Source organism: Magnolia sinica, chromosome 18, assembly GCF_029962835.1.
Source record: "Magnolia sinica isolate HGM2019 chromosome 18, MsV1, whole genome shotgun sequence".
In the NCBI taxonomy this organism is placed as follows: domain Eukaryota; kingdom Viridiplantae; phylum Streptophyta; class Magnoliopsida; order Magnoliales; family Magnoliaceae; genus Magnolia; species Magnolia sinica.
The window spans coordinates 25,972,878-26,000,696 of NC_080590.1; the positions used below are offsets into that span (position 1 = coordinate 25,972,878).

Consider the following 27,819-nt stretch of genomic DNA (forward strand, 5'->3'; position numbering starts at 1 on the left):
CAAACGAACCGACAATCGTGGACCATTAAAGTCTCCTTATTTTAGCGTCCAAGGCCATCCATTCCGTGTGATTTTCGGCCACAGGCCATCCAGGGGTAGGAAACATTAGTCGGACGGTTTGGATTGACCATCACACCTTCCACGTGACAAGTACGAGGGCAAGAACCAATACCCCTTCTTGATGAAGTGGGCCCAAGTCAAAAACATTCTCATTGCAAGTGGCTCAAATCCATAGGAAAAAAGCTACAGTTACATATAACAAGTAAAAAGAAAAGTGCAACTACAGAGTAGTAACATCAGCTGACTGAACAAAGAGAAAGAAAGACAGTGTTGATATTGCCGCAGCTACCGATCCCGTTGATGATGATAATGGTCACGTCGTGAATGATGATGAGGATGGCATGGAGGAGCTAATGGTGAGGGGGTAGAGGAGATAAGTATAGATGGGTAGGTGGATGGAGATGGAGAGATGGAGGAGGTGGTGGTCGTAACGGAGGAGGTGGGGACATATGGATGTTTGGTGAGGATGAAGGTGGAGGGGGCCCACGTCGAGGCCTGAAACGTCCTAGATGTGGTGGAGAGTGGGAAACTCTAATAGGAGGTGGCGGTGGTGGGAGGTGTAGCAATGCAGTTTTGGGAGGTGGTGGGATTTTGGGAAGTGGTGAGGCATGAGGGGTTTTGGGAGGTGGTGGGGCATGTGTATAAGGGGCTTTGGGAGGTGGCAGATGTTGATGGATGGTTTTGGGAGGTGGTGGGGAATGTGAACAAGGGGTTTTTGGAGGTGGGCCATGTGCATAAGGGGTTCTTGGGGGTGGTGGATGTAAATGGATGGTTTGGGGAGGTGGGCCATGGGGATAAGGAGTTTTGGGAGGTGGGGCATGTGTATAAGGGGTTTTGGGAAGTGGGGTTTTTGAGAAAGGTGGGGCATGATAAGGTGGTGATGGATGGTGAATGGGAGGTGTAGCATATTGGTAGTGGTGGTGATGATGGTGATGATGATGGTGATGGTGTTGATGAAATGGTGGAGGTGGTGGTGGTAGGTTGTGCTGAAAGAGAGGGGGTGGTGGTTTATGGAAATGGAGAGGAGGAGGATTTTCTCCTCCCAAGGAAGGGACTGCAGCCACAAGGAGGAATGCATGGAAGAGAAACCATCCAGCACAACCCATCTTGAATTTATTTTTTTTTGGGTCCTTTCATCTGCTCCTATAGCTGGAAAAGCTCTTCTCTATTTATAGAGAGAGGAGTGAAGGATGTAGCCTTTGTGCCATTGCCACACACCATAAACAAGATCAGAACCGTTCGTTCAGTAGGTCCATCAGTGTTATTTTGTTGGGATGATCCTTGCCTTTAATCGGAAGAGTATAAATGGAAAAGTATCACACTCATTCGGTGATAGACATCTCACTCCTCAGACTGATAAGATTATACACACGTGGCTATCTTTTGCTAGTGGGCCAATCATAAGAAGAGCCCGTGGAATTCGTGGTTCAGAACGTGGTCAAAATGACCCACATTTGCTGAACAAGATGTAATGATTCGTGCCTGCAGATGCATGAGGAGTAAAATAGAACATGGACGGTTCACATCATCAGAAAATATCATCATGTGGGACCCAGTGAGCAGCATCAATGATGGAATCTGAGACGCGCGCGCCAGACGCGAAAGGCTTTCGCAGGAAATCCGCGTCATCGGCTGCCGGTTTTTGTGTAGGCCTGACAGGGCGCACCACTCCTATTTAACAGGGCTACTGTGTCGTTGACCACTATTTTAAGACGGTGGTCATTCGCTTAACTATCGAATTCAACCGTTGCTTTTGGATCAATGAACTTGATTCCATCAAGTGATGGTTTAGATCTCTCTGTTAGTGTGTTTTTCGGGAAATAGACCATCGTGATGGCTTAAGATTTAGATGGTTTGGATCGACGTAACCCGCAGTAATATATTTGTTCTATCTGTGCAGTGCATTCATTTTTTATTTTTTTTTTGATATTATTTGTGGGTATTCAATGCTGGTTTATTAGAAACCTTTTCAGAGTTGTATAAGTTTTTATCGAGCTTAGATTTGTGTTTTCCTTTCATCCCGGTCCATGTTACCTTAATGAATAGGTTGACAGTAAATAACTATCAAAGTAGGCCCAGGAAAGGTTTCAATAGTCCACTTGAACCTTGGGATGGGGGTTGAGGGGATTGGGGTTTGGAATCCAGGAGTTTTAAATCTAAGGTTAAAGCTTAGATTACATCTAAAATTCCAAGAGTTGCATGTCTAACATGTGTGTCATTTAGTCTGTTAATCTATTGGGCACATAGCCCACTGATGATATCATTTATCAATTGCATCACTATAATTACTTTAATATAATGATTTGTGCTGTTCAAATATTTTTCATGAAATTAATGAATAAAAATTATTGGTTAGTAACTCGGATGCATGTGATTTTGTGCTTGTAGCCCATCTGCAACTTGAAATTTCATTATTTTTAGGCAAACTAAATATTTCAACGAGCTTATTAGAACCGTTGTACCAAACGTTAGAGATGTTAAAGTTGATTTAGTAATTAAAATTAAACATTTGTAAATATAGTATGCATAGCTACTTTTGGATTATAACAGATTATGAATCCAAGCGCCAAATACAACAAGAGGATTTCAAATCTTGAAAGGTTTATGAATCCAGGTGTCAAACACAATAAGAGAATTCCAAATCCAAGGGTTCCTATCCAAGGGGTTCCAAATCCACACTCCCAAAGAGGCCCTTTGCAAAATGGATGAACGGCGTGGATAAACACACATACATCATGGTGTATACCACGGAGCCTTTCCCCAAAATCAGATTGCATATGAGTTACTCGGTGCCTATTATTGTACTCAATAAATTCTATTGGGCCCACCATCAATGTATTTGGTTTGTCCATAGTTTCCATCCATTTTTCTAGCTCAGTTTATACGTTGAGCCCAAAATTAAAGGATATCCAAATCTCAAATGGTCCACACCAAAGGAAACATGGGAGAAAATGATTTCCACAATTGAAAACCTTCCTAAGATGCACAATAATGTTTATCTGTCATCCAAGTTGTTCTTAAGACCGCACAAACATAGATGAAGGAAAATCACAAACATCAACTTGATCCAAAACTTCATTGGCCTTAAGGGGTCGTTTGGCACCATGGATTTGGGAGGATTTGTTGGGGTTTCAAATCACCCAGTCGTTTGGCATCCTAAGGGGTCGTTTGGCATCGTGGATTCGAGGGGATTTGAGGGGGTTTCAAATCCCCTAGTTGTTTGGCATCATAAAGTAACCGGGGGTTTCAAATCCCCTCGTTGAAGGGGTTTGAAATCCACTTTGAGAGCTTGGATTACACCTGAAATTATTTCATTAGTTGCCGGTGTAACATGTGTGTCATTATACTATCATTCTATTGGGCACATGACCCAATAATGATGATCACCGTCCAAACATTGTCCATGTAAATCAATCATTAAAAATTGTTGATTAGTCACTTAGACATGATCTCGTGCTTGTGGCCCATCCGAGACTTGGAATTTCATCATTTTTGAGCAAAGCATATATTTCAAAGGCTTATCACAAGCATTGTGTTAAAAACTACTTATCTCATTAATTAGAGATAATAAAGTTAATTTAATAATTAAATTCAAACTCCTATAAATATACTATGCATAACTACTTTTGGATTAAAGTTTATTCACACTCCAGGGCGTCAAGCACACGAGAGGATTTCAAATCTTGGGGGTTCCAAATCCACGCTCCCAAACAAGCCCTAAGGTAACTGGGGTTTCAAATCCCCTCAAAAAGGGAGTATGAAATCCATGATGAGAGCTTAGATTACACCTAAAATCATTTCAATAATTGCATGTGTAACATGTGTGTCACCATACTATTATTCTATTGGCACATGACCCATTAATGATATCCAAGAACAATTAGATTATTAATGACATCAACATTAATTACTTTAATATGATGATCAACATCGTCCAAACAAACATTGTCCATGTAAATCAACGGTTAAAAATCATTGATTACTCACTTGGACATGATCTTGTGTTTGTGGCCCATTCGACACTTGGAATTTCATCATTTTTTGGAAAAGTATATATTTTAGTGGGCTTATTATAACCATTTTGTCAAAAGTTACATAAGTTCACTAATTAGATATATTAAAGTTGATTTAGTAATTAAATTCAAACCCCTACCAATATACTATGAATATAGCTACTCTTGGATTAAAGTTCATTCTCAATTTATGGTGCCAAACACAACAAAAGGATTTCAAATCCAGGATTTTATATCCACACTCCCAAACATGCCTTAGAATATTTCAATAGCAGACATACACTTCATACTATTTAATGTGGTGTGGTCCACTTACTTTGGATATGTTTTTTTTTTTTTTTTCTTGTCTCACTCAACATGTGAAATGGATTGGACAATAATTAAAATTACCTGGTAAAATAGATAAAAGATTGCATAAAATACATAAATCCGGTGGCCCCGATAGTCTACTTCGGTATGCAATCTGCTTCGCCCTGACAGTATCCTGGCAGGTGTAGGGCGCAATCCGCGTCCCCCGTCTTGTCTACTTTTGTAGCACCCCATCCACAGCACATGGTCTACTTGTTTATCAATGTCGGCCATCCAAATCTTAGGTCCCTTTTGTGTATGGCGCGTAGGCATGTAACCAAACAATCCTCACCATTCAATTAGTGACCATCTGATGAATGGTTAAGAAAGGAAAACAATGGACTAAATTTGAAGTTCGATTGTCCAATAAATGTCAATTTTGTGGACTAACCATACAACCCTCGGTTGTGTTTATTGTAATTTTCATGCGTTGATTTTGTAAAACTGGTGCGATTAGAATAAATGACTTCTATCACCGGATAAAGCATCTTAATAAAGAAATTACACCAGCGGTCCACAGGCAATTATAGAAGAAGCCAAAATACGATGTCCAAAGGATCTTCCAAGATCTGGAAGGTTGAGATTGATGTACATGCATGCTAAACACGGTGCAGCCCTGACTGTGGGCCCCACATTGATGTATGTATAGTATATCCATGCCGTCCACCCGTTTTTCCAGCTCATTTTATTCTATGGGTCCATAAATGAAGCAGATGGTGTATAGGCTTTAATGGTGACCGTTTAATCACCACCGTTTCCTGTAGTATGGTCCACCTGAGAGATATCTATATAGGTGCTTTATTTTTAGGCTCATGCATTAAAATAATCTAGAAAAACGGATGGACGGCGTGGATATACTACAAATACATCAAGATGGCCCCACGGTCAGAGCCGCACGGTGTTGGCTGAGGCAGGGGCCGGACCGGAGTCCAAATTTCAGATGGCGTCACTTATTGGTGAAAATGACGGGACCTGAAATTGTCAGATCAACCTTGCTTTGTACGTGAGTTAATGAAAGGTTCTGACTGCGCCAGTGGCCCTTCTTGGGAGGGTGCAGAAATTAAAACCAGGTACGCGTGTCGGAGATCTGGGCCGTTCATGATGTACAGTGTAAACATGGCATGCAACAAAAATAACGTTCGTGTGCTGATCAGACACGTTAACCGTGTACTAGGAAAATGAGCGTTATAAAAAAAAAAAAAAGGCCCAAATTCAACGTGTTTGGCTCACTTCATTAAGTGCTGGCCTGATTTTTGGTACATGGAATCTTGATAGTGATCACTCGTAATGGATGGCCTGATCTTTAATACTCGTGACATCTCACACCAGAACCAGGCCGCACATGGGAGCCGTCCAGTGGGCCACCACATTGTACTGAAACCCTAAAAATAAGTGGGGTCCCATCGTCTCAAGCTGCATCAATGGCAGCCTGGAGAGTCACCTGAATTGGTAGACTACTAAATCTGACCTTTACCGTAATTTGGAAAATTTTTAGCGGAGAGGAATCTTCACACTGAAATGGAAGTTTGTGTTGGCATTAGAGTTGGGCAGAATCTGCCCTGATCTGGCGAATTTGACTTGATTCGAACTGAATCGAAGGCCTAGATCGAGTAGGACCACTTAGATCTGATTGTACATCAGATCGAGTTCAGATCGTGGTCAATCCAGACCGATCCAATCCGAAATTTGATTAGAATGGATCCGATCCAAACCGATCCGACCCGATTCGGTCATGTCCTATATATATAAGGTTTTTACATATATTTTTTACTTTTTACTACCCATCTCTCTACTTATCCCAAACCGAACGAACCCTAACCCCTCTTTCTCTACCCGAAGGAGGCGCCGGTAGAGCCGTAAGACCCGTGTCCTAGTCCGTACCGTTCCATTGGCTTCCGCGGTCCTTCCGGTCAAATTTCGGCAACCTTCGCATCGTATTCGACGTTTGCGCGCGATCTTAAGCCAGGTCCCGCACACCGACATCGGCTCGATCTAAAACCTATGTCTTGGTGACCGCGTCGTCGCCGCGGTTCTAATGCCGTGACTTGCGCACCGAATCGATACCCAGGCAAGAAGATGCTGATCTGCGTTTATTCCGAAGAAACACCGCGCGTTACGAATTTCGAGGGAATCTCTACAATTAGTCCCATTAATCAACCATTAATGCAAGCCTTACCTCAAGTACATCAACACATTCCCTCTTTTTCCAAAAGTCTACTCTCTTTCCACCTCATCATTCCTCTTTTTCAAATTTCAACCACAACCATACCACTTTTACAAAATTTCAACCCAACCCATCACCCATCACACCTCACCCATCCTTATCACCTCTCTCTCTCTCTCATTTCTCAAATCTCCAAGCAACTCTCAAACGTCCAAGCTTTCCTCTCCCTCCCAAGTGTGATCCACCTTCTCATCTTCTATCTACACCCTCTCATCTCTCATCCACACCATCCAAACCCCATCATCCACCATCCAAGGCATAGGCAAGGTGCATTTGAAGCCAAGGGATCAAGAAGGAGGCCAACGAGGTGGGTGATTTGCCATTATTTTAAATTTTAGGGCCCACTTATTGGTGGGACCCATTTGGATGTATGTGATTTAATCAAGAGGGCCCATAGTGGCGGGGTTCTTCTATCTCACTGTATATCTCTCTCTCTATCTCCCTCTCTCTTTCTTTGTAATGGTGTGGATCCCACCAATATGTGTTACATCTACCCCATCCATCTACATCAGACGGTGTGGCCCACTCTATTGCAGGTGATGATCCACACCATCCATTGTTTGGATGGACCCAATGCATTTATATATATATATGTTATATTTTATATAATATATATAATATAATATGTATTATATATATAATATAATATATATATTATATGCATATATGTTGGTGGGCCACATCTACGTGGGACCCACCACAACAATGTGTTTATCTATGCCGTGCAGCGTCCCTGGACGCTGGACGTTGGCAATAGTGAAGTGTTAACTATGGCAAGGGAGTGTACTACAAAGCTAGCCAAAGAGAAGGGAGAGGTGGGCCACTCATGCAGCCCCACCTTGATGTTTTTATGCAATCCAAGCCGACCATCCTATTTCCCAGGATCATTTTAGGCGTTGAGCCGAAAAATGATCTTAATCCACATTATGGTGGGCCATAAGATAGCGAACAAGTTTCCTACCTTTGATTTACTCCCGGATGCTCCTCATGTCCAAAAATGCCCAATATTGGACTCTATGGATTTGTATAGAGCCACAGGGACTAATGGTGTTGCAACTCAAGCGGGCCCCACTGAAAAATCGCAGAAAAATAAATTTTCAAAAAAAAAAAACAAAGAAGCCGAGCAGCTGGCCGCAGCGAACGCGCAGTGCGCGCTACTGGCTCGACAGGACGACGAGCAAGGCCCTCACGGCTCAACGTGGCCCCACCTTGATGCGTTTCGTCCATCACACCATGCATTTGATGGCTCCCCATGGACCACCGTCCACCCCAAAAATCAGCCATAAACGGAACTCGACGGGCCACACCATCTAAAAACGTGAGAAGACATGCCTAAGACACATAAAATCCTTTGGCGGGGCCTACCGAGTTTTGGATGTTGTTGAAATTTGGTCTGACCGTTAGTCCAGTGGGACACACATAATGAGTGGGTTGGATCTGTGGATAACATCACGGTGGGCCCCCAAACCATGACCCCATGAACGGTTTAGATGGCAAATGAACATCACAGCGTGGATGTAAATAAACATTACAGTGGGCCCACCGGTGGGCCCTACCCAGTGCACGTGACCCTTTCGAACGGGATGTGTGGCAAATATACATTAATGTGGGCCCAGTCACGTGTGACCTTATCAAAAGGTCGGGTAGAAAATAAATATTACGGTGGGCCTTAAGAGTCCAAGTGACCATATGAACAGTTGGATGGCAAATAAACATTACAATGAGCCCGGTTGGGTAGAAAATAAACATTTCAAGGGCCAGGTTGGGGTGGAAAATAAACATTACTGTGGCCCCAAGTCTAAGTGACCTTATCAATGTGTTGAATGGAAAATAAACATTATGGTAGGCCCCACACGGGACCCACTTATATATGTATTGTAATCCACACCCTCCTTTAGTGTGGGCCCCACCATGATACGTGTGTTTCATCCAAATCATCCAATCATCTTGAAAATTTTTTTAGGCCCATTATTGAGGCCCACCTTAAATTGCATAAGCCCTCTGTGATGTATGCAAGGCCCGTGTGACTAGGCCCATGTTGATGTAATTTTGGCCCGTCATTGAGGCCCATTGTGATGTATATGCGAGATCCATGTATGAGGCCCATTTGATGTACTAGAGGCCCATAGGTCAAGGCCCAATACGTCATACATAAGGCCCACTGATAGGCCCATGCTTGTAGTGTAATTCCACCATGGTATATATGATGATTTTGTAACGGGCCACGCCTTGGGAGCAATGCTGGTTTAACGTCCACATTGAATGGATAATGTTGGTTAAATGTCCGCATTATAACTCTCCCTAAGGCCCACTAATAGGCCCATACTTGTGGTGAGTAGGCCGTCTAGGCCCATTTCCGTTATGCACAGAGCCCATCTCTTTATTCATGTTTAGTATAGGTCCATGAATCATGATCATTCGCATCATATGTATGCCTGATATAAGGAGTGACCGATCATAGCATATGCCTTTGGGCAGACTGTTTATGGGCTCCCTGATAGGCGGAGTCGCCCCATATAAGTGCATGGTACACGCAGAATTGTTGCATGATGGTCGTATGACTCATACACTTGCATTTGTGTGATTGTAGTTACCGTATGCCCTAGCGACATCGTGGATGGCCTCCAGAGACACATCGTGGATGGCAGGGTTTGATACCGGAAATATTTGGTTCTAGATACGGGAGCCATAGATGTCCCCGGGTGAAAATTCCTAAACCCGATGGTACAGAGGATGACTCCAATGTCGAGACCGAGTGGATATATGAGCGCACGAGGGCCGAATACCAGGAGGCCGCGTCTCCCACCGTGTCGTGGTCGGTTGGAAAGGGTGTGGCCTTACTCGCCCGAGGGTAGGGGGCAATACTAGGCCGAGTTTGACCACTCGCGAATGGGTCCGCTATCGACGTGCTTAGGATAGGTATTGACGACTATTTGCCAGGCGGATAGTGAGGTTTCTTACGCTCACTTGGATCGCGGCTAGGAGAGCGACAGTGCCATTTGGAGTATATTGAACCCCTGATTATCCAGAATGAGAACTGTACTGATACATGATGAGGATTGGCATGCTTGAGTTGTATCTCGCATCGCATGGCCGTGTTATGGCCGATAGCATTCATATCTTGTACCGCATAGCCTTGGTACAGCTGATTGCATTCATGTGCTCATCACCATGATTCTGTATTACTCTGACCTTGCATTTTGAGCAAGCTTATATTGCGCACATACTTACACTACCCTCTAAGCTTTCTATAAGCTTATGCACGATTGATGCGTGCAGGTGAGGATGTAGTCGCAGCCATAGTCTCACTGCAGTTGGAGTGTGCAGTCGAGCTTCTGGAGTTTTGTTACTTTCGCTATATTGTATTTCCCTTTCAGACGCATTGTACTCAAAAGTTTTTGATCATAGTGGATTTTGTGATGGTGTTCTTGTGGTTTATTGTTTGTAGGTTATGCTTTTGTTATGCTCATTATGAATCGACCGATGATTTGAAATCCTCCTTGTAGTATCCCAGGATCAACCTGGTGAATGGGTGCCGGGATCCGAAAATAGGGTTCTATGAACCCTAACTCTCCTCTTTCTCTACCTGAAGGAGGCGCCGTACCCACCCATCTCTCCTCCTTTCTCTCCCTCTTTCTCTCCCGATTTTCCTCCTCTCCTTCCTTCTCTCCTCCTTTCTCTCCCGGTTTCCCACATCTTCTTTCTCTCCTTCTTTCTCTCCCTCTCTCTCCCTAAACTCAACTCGATCCGACTCGATTCGATTTCCTAGACCGAGTCGGACTCGGTTCAGATCAAGCCATCAAGGATTTGGATCGGATCAAGTCAGCCCTGCTGGACTCGGTCCCAAATTGGATCGAGTTCGAGGTCAGGTTCTTGAAAAATCGGATCCAGTCAAGCTGGACCCAATCCGATACTCGACTCGATGCGCTCCTCTAGATGGCATCCACCTACACACGTGTATGTGACATCTGAACCGTCAAAAAGTCAATATGGGTTTTATATACACTGTCCATTCATTTTCATTTCCAAAAAAAAAAAAAAGAAGACAGCTCCAAGGCACACATGGAAAATTGGATTGCGTACTCAGTACTAGGTAGCTCTATTGGGCCCACCTACACGCGTGAATGTATATAATTTATCCATGATGTCCATCCGTTTTTCCAGATCATTTTAGGGGTTGAACTTAAAATTGAATCATATCTAAAGCTTAATTTGACCAGAACACGAGGTAAATAATGATTTCCATAGTTGAAACCTTCTTAAGGCTCACTGTAATATTTATTTGTCTTGAAACTTGTTTATAAGATCACACATACATTGATGAAGGGAAAATACAAATTTCAGGGAAAATACAAATTTCAGCTTCATCTAAAACTTATGTAATCGCCGAGAATTTTTCAATGGTAGACATTCAATTCACACATTTTCTATGATGAAGTCCTGTAGACCTTTGTATATGATTCATTCTTTGGCCAAATCCCTGAAATTATACGATAAAATGGATAGAGTAAATGGCCGCCCCACATATTTTACTTGAGTTACTCCCCAATCCTCTCCCTTAAGTGAACTACATAGCCAAGATTAAATATCTACTATTGAAAATATTTTAAGGGGCACACAAGTTTTGGATCAAGCTAATATGTGTTTTCAATGGTCTCCGTAACCTCATGAATAGGTTGGATGGTGGTTAACCATTACGGTGGGCCTCAGGAAGGTTTTCAAATGTGGTGTCATTATCACCAATAATTGTGGTCCACTTGAGCCTTGGATCGACGTCATTTTTGAGCTTGTATCCCAAAATGATTAGAAAAAAATGGATGGACAGTGTGGATAAAACCCATACATAATGTTGGCCCCGCTGAGCCTCTGTTCGTTCGTAGGGTGGGAGTAGTATTAATTTGGGTCCCTTCGGAAAAAAAGGTAGTCTTCGCGAAGGGGGTGGGGCATGTAGCTTGCATATGGTTAGAGCTGGGCATCAAGTCGAGTCGGACCGAGTTAGGGCTGACTCGACACGATCTGGTTTTTGAAATATGCATAACTTGAACTCAGTTCGACTCAATACCAAGTCCAGCATGCCTGACTCAATTCAAGTTTGGTCAGGCCTGGATTGATCCGGACCAGGTTCGATCCGGTCAGAAGTACCAAGTCGGGTCGAGTTGGCACCGAGTTGGATTGAGAGATGAGGGAAGGAGGGAGTGGAGAGGAGAGAGAGAGGATGAGGAGGAGGAGGGTGATGGTGGTGGGTGGTTGTCGGGCTTGGAAGAGGAGGATGAGGGAGGGAGGGAGTGGAGAGGAGAGAGAGGAGGAGGAGGAGGAGGGTGATGGTGGTGGGTGGTTACCAGGCTTGGAAGAGGAGGATGAGGGAGGGAGAGAGAGAGTTTGGGGTCGGGTTGGGGTAAGGTATGGCAGGTAGGGTTAGAGATGTTAGAAATTAGGGCATTTTTTTAAAATAATTATATATATATATATATATACCCAAACCCAAGTTGAGTCGGGTTTTGGATTGAGTCAAGTCTAACCGAATTGAGTTTCGGGTTGAGTTGGGTCGAGTTACTCGGTAACTCGAACTCGACTCGGTTTGAGTTCGGATTGGGTGAAGCCTACTTGGTTTGGACCGGCTCACCCACTCGGTTCAAGTTGAGTTGGGCAGGTTGAGTTAGCTGGATTGAGTAGTCTCGTGCCCATCTCTACATACGGTACTAATTTACTAATAAAGTACTGTAATGATGGAAAGAAGTACCATAGGCTATGGTACAGTTGCATGTGGGTGGATCAGTTCTTTACGGTAAAATCTGTTAAATTGGGTAGGAAGTGGATTAGCTAGTGTACCACATGCCACGGATTTGGTTATTGTGTTAACGTCACCAAGTTATGTGGATCCGATTGTGAGGTATGTCTTATATCTAAAACTTTCGTCTATTTGATGAGCTAGTCATAAGGCTTGAACTAAAAAATAAGACATCCAAAGATCAAGTAGACCACACTGTAACAACCAGTAGGGAATTGAACGTCTACCATTGAAATTCTTTTAGGGTCACAGAAGTTTTGACGTTTGTTTTTTCTCTTCATCTAGGTTTGTGTGACCTTATAAATAGAATAGATGGAAGACAAACATTATGACAGGCCCTACGAATTTTTGTGAGAACTATTGTCCCCACTTCTATTTTCGGCGTGGTTCATTTGATCCCTGAATACGAATCATTTGGGCACATGATCTAAAATGATCTTGGAAAATGGATGAAGGATGTGGATATGATAAATAGATCATTGTTGGGGTCACATTACTTTGATCTCATTTTGACTGTTCGTACAACTCGGAGCTCGCACGAGCGAAGTAGATTGGTTGGTGTACCACACACAGCTATAAAGCTGATGTATTAACGTCAGCAAGTTCAGTGGGTTAAATCATGAGGTATGTATTATATCCAAACCGTCCATCCATTTGACGAGCTCGTCTTAATGCTTGAACCAAAAAATAATACAGATCTAAAGATAAGGTGGACCACACTTCAAAAAACAGTGGGGGATTGAACGTCTACCATTGAAATCGTTTTGAGGTCATAAAAGTATCGTATCAATATGAAATTTGTTTTTCCTCTTCGTCCATATATTTTTAACTTTGTTAATAGATTGGGTGGAAAATAAACATTGAGGTGGCCCTATGAATTTTTTAACGATGAAAATCATTATCCTTGCACCTAGTGTTGTCCATTTGATCTTTGGATATAATTTATTTTTTTGCTAATTCTCTAAAATGATATCTAAAAATGGAGGAATGGTATCAATATAATAAATATATAATTGTGGCCCACGTAACTTTGATATCGTTTGAACTATTTGTGCAAATCGGAGCTCGAGGCGCCTCAGTCCCGTCTCGGCATGACGCATATCTATACCGGACATATAGCTGGTGTGTGCGGTATACTAGACATTCCGCGAGCGTCAGTGCGCGTCTTGAAACGACACGTACTCACACCAGCCAGGTTGGTGGTGGAAGCGGATGGGCTGGTGTACCACACAGCTGTACGGCTGATGTAGGTATGTGCCGGGTGAAGGCGAGCGCTGATGCTCCTCGAGCTCTGAGTTGTACCAACGGAAAAAGGACATCAAAGTTACGTGACCCTTACAGTAATGTATTTATTATATCTAGGTCGTTCGTCTATTTTTTGAGATAATTTTAGAGTTTCAAAAAATAATCATATCCAAAGATTAACTGGACCACACCACAAATAGCAGCAAGATAATGATTTTCACTGTTAAAAAATTTATAGGGCCCATGATAATGTTTATTTTCAATCCAATCTGCTCATAAGGCCACAAAGACCTGGACGAAGAGGGAAAACAAATTTCATATTGATCCAAAACTTCTGTAGCCCCTAAAAGGGTTTCAATGATAGATGTTCAATCTCTCACTGCTTTTTGCAGCGTAGTCCACTTGATAATTAGATCTGTCTTATTTTTTGTCTCCAGCCTTAAAAACGAGCTCGCTAAATGGATGGACGGTTTGGATATAACACATACCTCGTGATAAGAGCCACATAACTTGCTGCTGCACCAGCCAATCCGCTTCCCTCGGTGGTGTGTGGTACACTAGCCAATCTGCTTCCCATACAAAACAAGCTGTACGGTCATCCGGTGCAGGTCATCAGATACCCGAAAAAAGAAATAACCTCGAGATGTGTAAGAAAATGATGGGAAACTTCTTTGTGCAGGCAATTATAGTCCTGTTGCATACAACGTGAATACTATCGTTTTGCATCCATTATCGTACAAGTAGGGCGCACGTTTTGTTGATTCACATTCAATCCTGTAGGACCCACCTCAAATGGGTGATGACCAAAACATCTACTTTAAATTGGAAATCCTATTCATTGCTGGGCCATTTTAGGTTTAGATGTGTGGCTGGGACCTCACTTATTATAAATAGGTGTACCACCACACTGACACTGATGACCTTCTTTGCACAAATAGCTTACAATTTATTCCCGGCCCTGAAGAAGAAGACCTCTATTAGTGGGTCCATATTGTTTTATATTTTTAAGGTCGTGTTCATTATCTAGAATGGCCCACTCATTAGGTGGAGTGGGCCACACGTTTATCCAAGAGAAAATTACCACCGTAGACCCGACCTTTTATCCAGCGTCTTTTACGGAGGATCCAAAACTTACCTTCGTACGGACAGAGCATTTGAGGACGAAAATAACCCTGCTTTTCAGAGTGATTCTTCGCATCCGTAGACCTACGGCCACGGATTATAACCGTAGCTATGGGTAGGGGTATTTTCGTCCTCAAATGCTCTGTCCGTACGTGCAAGGTCTAAGTTGGAAAGGTAATTTTTGGATTCTTCATGAAAGACGCTGGATAAAAGGTGGGGTCTACAGTGGTAATTTCTCTTTATCCAATCGATGGCTAAAAAAAGGTATTTGATGTTGATTATACAGAACCGAATTCAATGAGGAAATTGTATTGCATACTGAGTAAGTATTGTGTACGCTTTTATCCTAATGAGTAAACTCTGATGGGCTCACAGTGAATATATGTGATTTATTCATGCCGTCCATCTATTTTTCAAGCACATCTTAGAAGCTAAGCCCAAAATTAAAGTATATCTAATGTTTGATATACTTTATTTTTTGTTTCAGGCCTAAAATTATCCAATAAAATGGATGGATGGAGGGGATAAAATACATAAATTATGGTGGGCCTAACAGAGTTTACGCAATACACCTGACTCAATTAACTTAGTATGTAATGAAGGGGCTAATAGGGGTGTCAATGGACCGGGCTCGGGCCTAACATAATCAGAATCTTGAATAGGCCAGCGCCAAACGGTTCAAAATCTGGGCTGAGACCAACCACAGGCCCGGCTCATTGACAGCCCTAGAGAGTAGGGAAACTTGGAGTCTCACCTTGACCTAGAGGACTCTCATTGGTCCAGCCCACATGTGTCGTGCTTCATTGAGCACATCTAACGTGATGTCCACTTTCAAACCTGCCAGAGGGGCGGCCATGATGTATGAAGGATTCTAAGGGGACACTATGACGTATGAGTTATATCCACACCGTTCATCCAGTTTTTCATATCATTTTAGGTTATAAGCCAAAAAATGAGACATATCCAAGGCTCAACTGGACCACACCACAGGAAGCAGCCGCGAAAATGACACCTACCATTGAAACCTTCTTAGAACCCACCATGATGGTTAATTGCCATCTAACCTATTTATAAGGTCTATTGACCTTGACGAAGGGAAAACACAGATATCATCTTGATCCAAAAACTTCTATGCCCTGAATGATTTTCCAATGGTAGGTTCTTCATCATCACCTTGTAGTCTACTAAAACCTTGGAGCTGCCTCAATTTTAGGCTTGTTTCCTAAAATAATGTGGCTAAAATGGATGGACAATGTGGATACAATCCATACACCACGGTGGCCCTTTAGAACACTTGTTCCTCGCTAGGGATAAGCAAGTAGTACCCATTTGGCATCTATTTCAAATATGCTTTGTGTGGCCCGATCACATCTCATCACATCATAGCCTTATAGAACTTAAGAGTTTTTCAACTATGCTTACATGCCCTCAACTATAATAATGGCATGTGCCTCAATCGAATCTTGTCGTGTCAGGACCTTATTGAACTTGGTGTTTACCCCTCTCACCAAGTCCAATTCCTCATTACATTAGAGAAAGGTCCACTTGGTCCAATTATCAATTTGGCCCATTTGTCGCGTGAACTGGGTGCTGATTGCCCATTTCTCTCAAAAATTACTTTCATTTGATGGTTATAAATATTTGATCCTAGGGTAGAAAAATGGATAGCCTATATCTTAGGGCCAGTTTGGGAGTGAGGATTTGGAACCCTCTAGATTCAGAACCCCCGGGACTTGAAATCCTCGTACTATGGATTGGGAATAAACTTTAATCCAAAAGTAGCTATGCATTATATATTTATGGGGGTTTGAATTTAATTACTAAATCAACTTTAATATCTCTAATTGGTGACATATGTAATGTTTAACACAATGGTTGTGATAAGCCCACTAAAATATATGCGTTGCTCGAAAATGATGAAATTCCAAGTCTCGGATGGGCCACAAGCAAATGATCATGTCCGAGTGACTAACCAACAATTTTTAGCCGATGATTTACATGGATGATGTTTGGACAGTGTTGATCATCATATTAAAGTAGTTATAATGATGCAATTGATAATCTAATTGTTTTTGGATATCATTAGTGGGCCACATGCCCAACAAAACAATAGTATGGTGACACACATATGTCACGCCCCAAATTCAGGAATGGACAACTTACATAGTGCCCCGAATCCGGCACTCGGCTTCCATACACCAAGTCCAGAGTTCGGTGCACCACAAGGAAGATATATATATATATATATATATATATATATATATATATATATATATATATATATATATATATATATATATATATATATAGGGAAAAGTACAATGCGCTCGAGCTGATTTTAACGTCCTATAAGGTCGAGTTGTGTGGGCCCCACCGTGATGCGTTTCGAACATCAACACCGTGCATTTGATGCGTCCCCTTTAAATTATGGGATATCCCAAAAATCAGCCATATACAGAACTTAGGTGGGCCATAACATCTAAAATCATGTAAAGACATACCTAAAATATATAAAATCACTTGGTGGGGCCCACCTGAAATTTGGATGCATCTGAAACTTGGTCTGAACCCTCAGCCAAGTGGGACACACATAATGGATAAGCTGGATTTGTGAACCACATCTCGGTGGGCCCAACAAATGATTATGAATGTTTTAATGGAGGGTAACCCCTCTCAACTTTTGTATGTGGTGTGGCCCACGTACGTCACTAATTGACTTGATTTTTAAGACCTAGGCCCACGATGGAATGGTGCATCTGACTGTTGGGGTAGATGTTCGAAACATATATATATATATATATATATTACTAAAATTTTCATTGAATGATTTTTTATTTTATTTATAATACCTGAGCATAATGATCTGTGATCACAACACTAAGTAACAGTCTCCATTATAAATCTAGACGGTTAAAAGTATAATGCTTTCCAAAAGGTACACAACGTAAATATTGTCAAATCACAAAATAGATACAATGCATCGAGAAAGCTAAGTCTTTCAATCTACTCATGCTCTGAAAAAAAAAGGGAAAAGAAAGGCTTACGCTAAAAAGCCCAGTAAGTATGCTTGTGTGTGCATAGTGTACAAAGCATGCAGTAACAATCAAAATATCAGAGTACACAAACTGGAGCATGGTGACTATGTAATGCTACATGAAGCCAGGAAGGCAGGATGCAATGTAAGAGATGATATGCAAAAGTATGCCGAGCGTATGCAGGCTTGCAAGTCCTCTTCTAAAAATCTACATCACAATATAATTTCATCATTGGGAATCACCGAGGCCAAGTATTAAGAGCAAGTCTGAAACTTATCGAATAAAGGCCTTGCATACCCGCCTTATAGTGGAGGGCCTATATCCATCCAATACCCACCCAGCACGCCGATAGCAGACCCATTTTAGGAGCTGGTCAAACTCAACCACATTCGCTCTAACTCTTCAGCTAGGCATGACCAAACCTCTTCTCACCCAACCGCATTGGCGGGAGTCAGGCCTACTGTGGTATTCGGCACCAGATAACCCATGGTATTCGCCCAGTCTTCATGATGAGGCTTGAGGTTACTACTTGAGGTTTAGGGAGTTTCGCCCAAGAGTCTGGGACCTAGTATAAGAAACCCAAATTTCTAGTGTCCACAAATACCAACCACGATGTCATTGTGGTGGTCTCATCAATATAACTACGGTGTTGCTGTGGTGTTCAATCCATCACGCAAGGATGTTATGCAAAATACAATGATAATCCACAAGTAAGCTATGCAGTATAATTGTACTCAAGCAATGCTACGCATGTAAGCCATATATGCATACTAGGCAACAATAATACCAATCGGGTTCCTCTGCCAACCACATCTAACCACAATCCACACTCACCGTGAAAATTATATACGTGTAATATCAGTATCAACTTAAATATAAATAACAATGCAGCATCAAGAGAGCTTTAGGGACTTCAACCCAGGGACCAAGCCCGCAATCTCTCGGATTAGATAACATCTGTACATACTCCATCATGTACACCACGCACCAATATCCTCTACCACATGCATATGATCTTTTCATGACCACGCCATGTACACCATGCACTCTTCATCCATGATGCATGTACATGTACATGTGCATGTAGATGCAATATGCACGAATATCCCGAGACCAACAGAAAATGATCACGGTGCCAATTAGGAAAAATAGTGGTCCGATGTGCATCGTCCCTCATGATCATGGGGCTATGCAAGTGTCCACACCTTCCACGTCACAAATGTGTACCAGCCACACAATAACACAACTAAGATCAATCCATCACTCAATACCAATCGCATGGTCAAAACCTCATACAATGTCATCACAACAAGCTGTATATCAAACACGTGCAGGGGATATGCACATACCATAACATGTATGAATTTCACATGTAAAGATCCATCGCTACTCTAAAGCTAAGCCGTATTACCAACATATTCATTTACAGTTAAAGGTTAAGTGGTTCGCCTCATCATTCCTATGATAAGTGGGTGCTCAAGTGTCGCGCCACCACACGGCGCTAAGTGCACTTTCTATGACTCAAGGCAATACATACAGTGACCCACTCAGTCCTTCGGTCTACTTGATCACCATCCAAGCATGTGAACATAAGCTAGCATTACCATACACATACAATCATCACATCCAACCACACACACACATAATCATCACCACATGTATCACGTCACATAATTACTACATGCATGTCATCACAACATGCATAGTTCGATTGCAATCCAACACCTTAACATGTCTAGCTATCATTCCAAGTGGCTAAGGCCTAGTTCATCGCCACACTTGAATCGGCTTATTAGTGGATCACTACATCATAACCTTTTGGCTTGTTGGGTGACCCATTTGATCTCCACAGCTGGTCTATTCAAGAGTTCAATCATAATTCATTCACAAGGTACAAATGCAACTTGGCATCTACACATCACAAGAAGTCTCATACACTTACCAAGATGCCCAATATGCCTGGCACAATGGGCCCACAAGGCATTTGCTTAAGGTGAGCCTCAAGGCTGGCGAGCCCACCATTCTAATGCCATAATGAACACATCATTAGGGACCAAAAAGAAATCTCATATCATTAACAAGTTAGGTCTAATCAGTCAAACCGGCACACATCTCAAGTTCACATGCTTGAGAAGCTACACAATTAATATAGTTCATGAGTCCAAGTGACCACACAATTATCACGTCTTGATCATCTCATGGTCACTCAATTATCATAAGTTCCTATGATCGAGTGGACACACAAATGCCAATCTACCTACCATCATTAAAGATTCAAGATCACTTGGTTGCTTATTCTCATCACACCATGGTTCACATAACGTGGCATCTGCTTTATTAAGCTTTCATATGGTTAGGCAACCAATGCCACATTTTTAAATTGTTTAGTGGACATACGATTATCATAAGTTATCATGGTCTAGTAATAGTTATATATAATACAAGTATACACTACATTACACTAAGTCTTTAGGTTACAAGTGCCTCACATTTTTCTTATGGTCATTGACCTAAATTTGGTGTCACATGATTAAGAGGCCGAGGGCCACGTTTCGTCACATCACTTATAGTCTAGTGGTCCCCACTTCCACCTTATTGATGAGCATAATGTAAGGATCGACCATATGCTTGGGTTATGCTATACCGGATTAAGGGCCATGCTATCATCAAGTTTTATAATCTAACCCTACATCACAATTCACATGACTAGATAACCCTACGTCTTTAATGGTGAATGATCAATTACTATTGTTATCATGTGGGCATGGTCCATTGAGGTGTGCATCTACTTCTTTTTTTTTTTTGGGTGGCCCACAAAGCCCCGCTGATGTTTCTGGTGCCCAAAATGTGGGGTCCTCCTAAGGGTCTCTCCTACATGGGGACAAGAGTCGACAGTGGGCCTCATGGACTGTAGAGATAGTGGGCCTACCAACCATGGCTGCCCATGGTGTGATTCACTTGAACTTGAACCTGTCTCATTTCCAATTGGCCCACCAAGGCCCATTGGCCGCCCTGTTGGTCAAAATGGAGGGCCACTTGGTTTGCAGCACGAGCAACATGGTGGGAGTCTCCAGTGGGTCCCACAACCCCTAGGGGGCTAAGAAAATAAATTTTACATATAACCTAAGTAAGGTTTCAGCGGTAGACGTCATTCCTCATTGTTTCTCTCGGCACGGCCCCTCTGAGAGTCCGATCTGACTCATTTTTGAACTCACGGCCTAAAATGATATGGCAAAGCACATGGATGGTGAGGATAAAACAGATACATCATGGTGGGGTTCGCATGAGCATTGAATCTAATCCATTCAATGCTCTAAAGAGCTAACAAATAGATGAATGGTGTATATAACTTTTACATCATATATAGTGGGTCCCACCGTTGGATGGATGGCTTGAGTATGGAATAGGTGCATCACGGTGGGCCCCAGCAACACGTGACCAGGCTGTCACGTCCTGGGATCGTAGATCCCGCTGTTGTCACCCTTTTTTTTTTTTTTTTTTTTGTTGCAATAGGTTAGATGGCAAATAAGAATTACGGTGGGCACATGCACATGCACATCCAACGATGGGTGTTATTACCCTCACTGCCTCCTATGGTGGGGTCCACCTGAACTTTGGGTCTGTTGCATTTAGGAACACGTGTCCCCAGATGAATTGGGAGAAAGACTTGGATGGCCTCGATGGAGTACATATGCACGGTGGGGCCCTGGAAGTTTTGACTGGTAAGTACTGTTCAATTCCTACTGTTTCCTGTTTTGTGTGACCCACCTAAGATCTAGATCTGCTTGGATATTAGTGCCTTGCTATATTATGGTATACCAAAACAGATGGGTTGTGTAGATTTGTCGTGGGCATCTCGGTGGGCCACCAGCAGATGGATGGTGTGGATCAGACATACGTATAATCATGGCAATCGAGATTTCTGGACAATGTAGGGACAGATGCATATACATCAAAGAAGGCCCCAACTAGGGACGTTGTAATTACACAACACATATGCCAGGGTAGACGCCGCATGTGTACAAGCATGGCCCACCACCAGATTTGTCACCATGGACATTCAAGGGGTGGTTGGCTATATATTCATCAGAAAAAGATGGCAACTAGCCATGGCCATGAAGAGGTTTGAATGGTGGCTAATAAACCTCATGGTGGGGCCGACGGTTAGTGGGTTCGACACAAGCTTTGGAATAAGCTGATCTTTTGTCTTCCCTTTACTCACATGTAAGAGATTTGTTGATTGGAATGGATGGCATATAAACATCATAGTGGGGCCCACTACAAGTGGGTCCCTCAATCATCATCTAATAAATAAATAAATAAATACACCAAAAGACAAGTGATGGGGTGTACTCACTTTGATGATCAAGATAGATGGTTGAGCTCGATTGATCGAGTTGATGGTGGAAGGGATGGGGTTGATGGCCCACCAAGATCACCTCTCTCTCTCTCTCTCTCTCTCTCTCTCTCTCTCTCTCTCTCTCTCTCTCGATCGAGTTGATGGTGGAAGGGATGGGGTTGATGGCCCACCAAGATCACCTCTCTCTCTCTCTCTCTCTCACACACACACACACACACACACACACACACACACACACACACACACACACACTCTTATTTTAGAAAATGGTGAAGATATTAAGGGAAGGGTATTTGTAGAGAAATGGCTAAAAATGTGGTTATGTTAGATATTTAATGTGATTATGATTTTCTTAAGCTAGGATTATGGCAATTTGTGTGTGATTAGGACTTAATGGTGCATTAAAGGGACATGGGATGTCATGCTATGATGAGGTCATGCATAGAATGTGGTATGGAGAAGAGTTAACTTTGGGGTACACATGAGAGGAGTGTGGTGTGGGATGGTGACATCATACACATGGCTAGAGATTCTCTCACTCATGTGTGGTATGGTGCATGTGTGGGATCATGTATTGCACCACATATATATGAAGTGGAATGCACGGCGCCATGCACACATGATACACAAATGACTCTTCATGGTATATCTCACCAATGGAGCGTTGTACAGACATGCAGGTGGTACCTCTACGACCACGGCGACGGGGCAATCGATATGAAATGAGCTTTGAGGTCTTGGGGTTTTGGTCAGTCGGTTGTGAACTATGCATGGTTAGTACAGGTCTTGCTAAGAGCGTCGATTATGATGCATATAGATATAAAAAAAGGTACAGAATGGACAAGTCTTACAACATATTGCACATGCAACTATTGAATGGTTTTTAGGTGTAATCCAAGTTCTCACCTTGGACTTGAAACCCCCTATTTGAGTGGATTTGAAACCCCTTGAATTTGAAACCCCCGTTACTTTTTGCTACCAAACAACCAGGGGATTTGAAATCCCCTCAAATCCACGGTGCCAAACAACCCCTTAGTATTAGGTCTCACATAGCTTGTGTACAATGTCAAGATTAAATGTTGGTGATCGTATATCCGAGATAATGCATTGTATATCTTCTCCACCATAGACATTTTGCCAGGGGTGCAAAGTACTTAAAAAAAAGAGACATAGTTTATTCTTCATCCTACAAAATTACGGCTTTTACACAAGTCAAAAGTACTTGTCAAAGCCCATTATTATACATTGATACAATATCAAAACAATTTAGAGCATGAGACTAAAAATGAAAAGATCCAAATCTAAGGTGGACCACAATACAGGAACAGTGGTGATTGACCATTAAAAATTTGTCGCCAGTAATAGAAGTTCTAGATAAAGCTGATACTTATCTGTTTCCCTTCATCATACCTCATATCCATGCTTCTATACGCTTTGCCCCTCATTTTAGGGCCGAACGCAAAAAATAAAGCAGATCTGCGGCTTAAGTACACTGCACCACAGGAAATGGTGGAGATTGAACACCCACCATAAAAAAAAAATCTTGGCTAGGTTTACAAAATTTTGGATTAGGCTTGTATTTGTCTTTACCCTTCATCCTGGTCTGAGAGACCTTATCAACAGGTTGGATGACAAATAAACATTACGGTGGGCCCTAAAAAGGTTTCAACGGTGGGTGTCATTATCTCCACTGTTTCCTGGGTTGTGGTACAGTTAATCTTCCGATCTCTTTCATTTTTAGCTTCAAGTGCTAAAATGAGCTAGAAAACAAATGCATGGCGATGATTGCCCCACAGCCCCCAACACATCAACACATCACCGCGTGTTGGTGGACCTATTCCACTCCGTTCATCAGCTCAATCTAAAAATGAGGCATATACAAAACTCATGCTAGCCATATCACATCAAACACGGGGGATTGGACATCATTGGTAAATGCGGGCAGTGATGATGTGGCCCAATGGAAAACAGGAAATCTCTAGTCGGTACAAACAGAGGATTCGGACAGCGGATTATTTGTCTAGTTGTTGCAGTCGGCTGTCTTGACATGACTTAAAATATTCTAAGCATGAAATTCTAATCTGAAAAATTAAGTGAACGATGGGCAAAAATTCGAAGTCTGGTACATACAGCCACATCACCTTCAATGGTCCTCACCGAATCCCCACTGTTATCTCTCGTATGGCCCACTTGAGTTTTGAATCCACCTTTTTATTTTTTTGTATAATATTGTAAAATGAGATTTCAAAACCGATGAATGGAGTAGAATTCCCACTAACATGCGGTAGGCCCCACCCATCATCCTTGGGCAGAAACTTCATGCAAAGGGAAATCCGCGTCCCCTATTCCATTCAAGTAGGAAATGGATTGGCTACTCCCTCTGCCACCAGCCAATACCGTATGTGTTTCATCCATCCCATCCATCTATTTTTGTAGATCATCCATGCCATATGAAAATGATAGTGATTGGATATCCACTATTAAAATCCTCTCAAGGCCTACTATTTATTTGATATCCATGATTAGGTCATAAAGACCCAAATGAAACTAAAAACAAAGATCAGCCTAATTCAAAACTTTTATGGCCCCCAAAAAGTTTTTAATGGTCAACATTCATTCAACATTGTTTCCTGTAAGGTGTTTCACTTGAGATTGGGATATACCTCGTTTTGGGTCTCATACCATAAAATGATCTAGAAAAATAGATGGATAGCATAGATGAAACATATACGAACCACTAGTTATTGGCTAGTGGCACAGGGAGTAGCCAATCATATTTGGATGCGGATTAGATGCTTACAAGTTGAGTAGCGAGACTCCCTACCGAAGAAACGTGGCCAAGTTATGCGGGCCCCACTATGATGTATGTGTTGTATCCACAACGTCCATCCATTTGAAGATATTATTTTAATGCATTATTTAGAGAATGAGGCAGATCCAAGGCTTTAGTGGACCCTACACAGAAAATAGTGGGAAGATTGATGTCCACCATTGAAATCTTCCTAAGGCCCACCATGATGTTTTCTCGAAATCCAACCTGTTCAAAAGTTAACAAAGACATTAAAGAAGGGAAAACACAAATATCAGCTTGATCAAAAAACATTTTTATGGATGTCACACATTTTTTGCATCTTACTCTAAAACGGTCTCTCTATATGGATGGACGGCGAGTATACCAAACCTATGTCATGGTGGGACTATAGAACTTACTGACGTAACTTCAGTAGTAGTTTCGGTACTCAACCTGTCAGTAGCCAATCCACGCCCATCCGTTTCCCACTTGAATGGGAAATGGAAAAGGGGACGCAGATTTCCTCCTTGTGCAAGGATGATGGGTGGGGCCCACCGCCATGTTAGCGGAAATTTCACTCCGTTCATCTATTTTGAGATCTCATTTTATGACATTATACAAAAAATGAGGTGGATTCAAAACTCAAGTGGGCCATACGAGAGAAAACAACGAGGATTCAATGAGAATCGTTGAAATATTCTTATGATCATAAAAGATTTGTTTCGGGTAAAATTTTTTGTATTTCCATTTCATTCTAGTGTTAATGACCTTATAAACGGTTTGGATGACATATAAACATCAAGGTGGAGCCCAGGAAGGTTTCAATGGTAGGTATGTCTCTCCCCAATTTTTCCTTTGGTGTGGCCCAATCAAGTTTTGGATCCATCTCATTGTTGGTCTTTTGTCTTAAAATGAGATCTCAAAACAAATGGATGGAGTAGATTTCCAAAAAAAATGGTTGTGAACCCCACCCAACATCCTTGTGCAATAACTTCCTGAAAAAGGCTTTCGAAGGAAATCCATCCTCGAAAATGAGCAGAAAGTTGAAAAAAAGATGAGACATTCGGGGTTCTTCGTAGACCCGATTACAAATGTGGGCTAACGCCTTCATTTACTGATGTGTCATCTTGCCTTTTGAGGTGACCACTCTCCACCGATGCAAAGGCTAAATGTTTAACCTGTCCAAGGGCTCTGCATGGGCCGGGGTAGTACCTAATCCGCGCCCTCAACCAATCATACCGGAAACGGATTGGCTAGCTACTCCGTTACTCCCCCATGCCATGATGGTGGTCTGTGCTCTATGAGCCCCACCATGATGTATGTGTTTCATCCATTCCGTCCATCTATTTTTATATATCATTTTATGGTATGAGACGAAAAATGAGGTATGTCTCAATCTCAAAACGACCACATTACGAAACAGTGTTGAATGAACGGGACCATTAAAACCTTTTTGGAGGCCATAAAAGTTTTGGATCAAGATGATCTTTATTTTTTTCCCTTCAACTGGGTCTGTAAGACCTAATAAACATATTGGATGTCAAATAAGCAGCATAGTGGGCCTTAGGGGGATTTTAATGGTGGATATCCAATGACTATTGTTTTCCTGTGGTGTGGTCCACCTGAGATTTATATCCCTCTCATATTTTTGATCAAACCTAAAATGATCTGTAAAAATGGATGAACGGCATGGATGAGGCACATACATCATGGTGGGGCCCACAGAGCACCCACCATCAGCCACCGGGGGAGTAGCCAATCCGTTTCCACCTTCCCCTTCCCACTAGTGGGACCAGGACCAGTCCTTGGCAGACGGCTACAAGTCAAACGAACCGACAATCGTGGACCATTAAGGTCTCCTTATCACCGTCCAAGCCCATTGTCCATTCCGTGTGATTTGCGGCCACAGGCCATCCAGGGGTAGGACACATTAGACGGACGGTTTGGATCGACCATCACACCTTCCACGCGACAAGTACGAGGGCAAGAACCAATACCCCTTCTTGATGAAGTGGGCCCAAGAAAAAAACATTCTCATTGGAAGTGGTTCAAATCCAAAGGAAAAAAGCTACAGTTACATAAGAAATAAAAAAGAAAAGTGCAACTACAGTGTTGTAACATCAGCTAACTGAACAAAGAGAAAGAAAGAGACTGTTGATGTTGCTGCAGCCACCGATCCCGTTGATGATGATGATGGTCACGACGTGAATGATGATGATGATGATGGTGTGGAGGAGCTAATGGTGAGGGGTGGAGGAGATGAATATAGATGGGTAGGTGGGTGGAGATGGAGAGATGGAGGAGGTGGTGGTCGAGAGTGGGAAACTCTAATAGGAGGTGGTGGGAGGTGCAGCAACGCGGTTTTGAGAGGTGGTGGGGCATGTGAACCATATATGGTGTTGGGAGGTGGTGGGGCATGTGAACCATATAAGGTGTTGGGAGGTGGTGGGGCATGTGAACCATATAGTGGTGGGGCATGTGAACCATATAGGGTGTTGGGAGGTGGTGGGGCATGTGTATAAAGGACTCTGGGAAGTGGGGTTTTTGAGAAAGGTGGGGCATGATAAGGTGGTGATTGTGGGGATGAATGGTGAATGGGAGGAGTAGCATAATGGTATTGGCGGTGATGATCTTGATGAAATGGTGGTGGTGGTGGTAGGTTGTGCTGAAAGAGAGGGGGTGGTGGTTTATGGAAATGGAGAGGAGGATTTTCTCCTCCAAAGGAAGGGACTGCAGCTACAAGGAGGAGGAATGCATGGAAGAGAAACCATGCAGCACAACCCATCTTGATTTTTTATATTTTATTTTCTTTCATATGCTCATTTAGGTAAAC

General features: G+C 42.4%; 1 protein-coding gene across 1 annotated transcript; it reads right to left on the reverse strand.

Annotated features, from left to right (window-relative positions):
• Positions 1-206: 206 nt before the first annotated feature.
• Positions 207-27,791, reverse strand: LOC131233456 (extensin-3-like). The gene is made up of 2 exons (XM_058230164.1): positions 27,707-27,791; positions 207-1,104 (listed from the first exon to the last, which is right to left on the reverse strand). Exons 1-2 carry the CDS (start codon positions 27,769-27,771, stop codon positions 411-413), a joined length of 759 nt encoding a protein of 252 aa, XP_058086147.1. The 5' UTR covers positions 27,772-27,791; the 3' UTR covers positions 207-410.
• Positions 27,792-27,819: the final 28 nt, after the last annotated feature.

Coding starts and splice junctions, on each gene's coding strand:
- LOC131233456 (XM_058230164.1), bottom strand. CDS start 27,771: ATGGGTTGTGCTGCATGGTTTCTCTTCCATGCATTCCTCCTCCTTGTA. Junction 1,105..27,706: donor GTAGCTGCAGTCCCTTCCTT/TGGAGGAGAAAA, acceptor AGTCCCTTCCTT/GGGAGGAGAAAATCCTCCTC.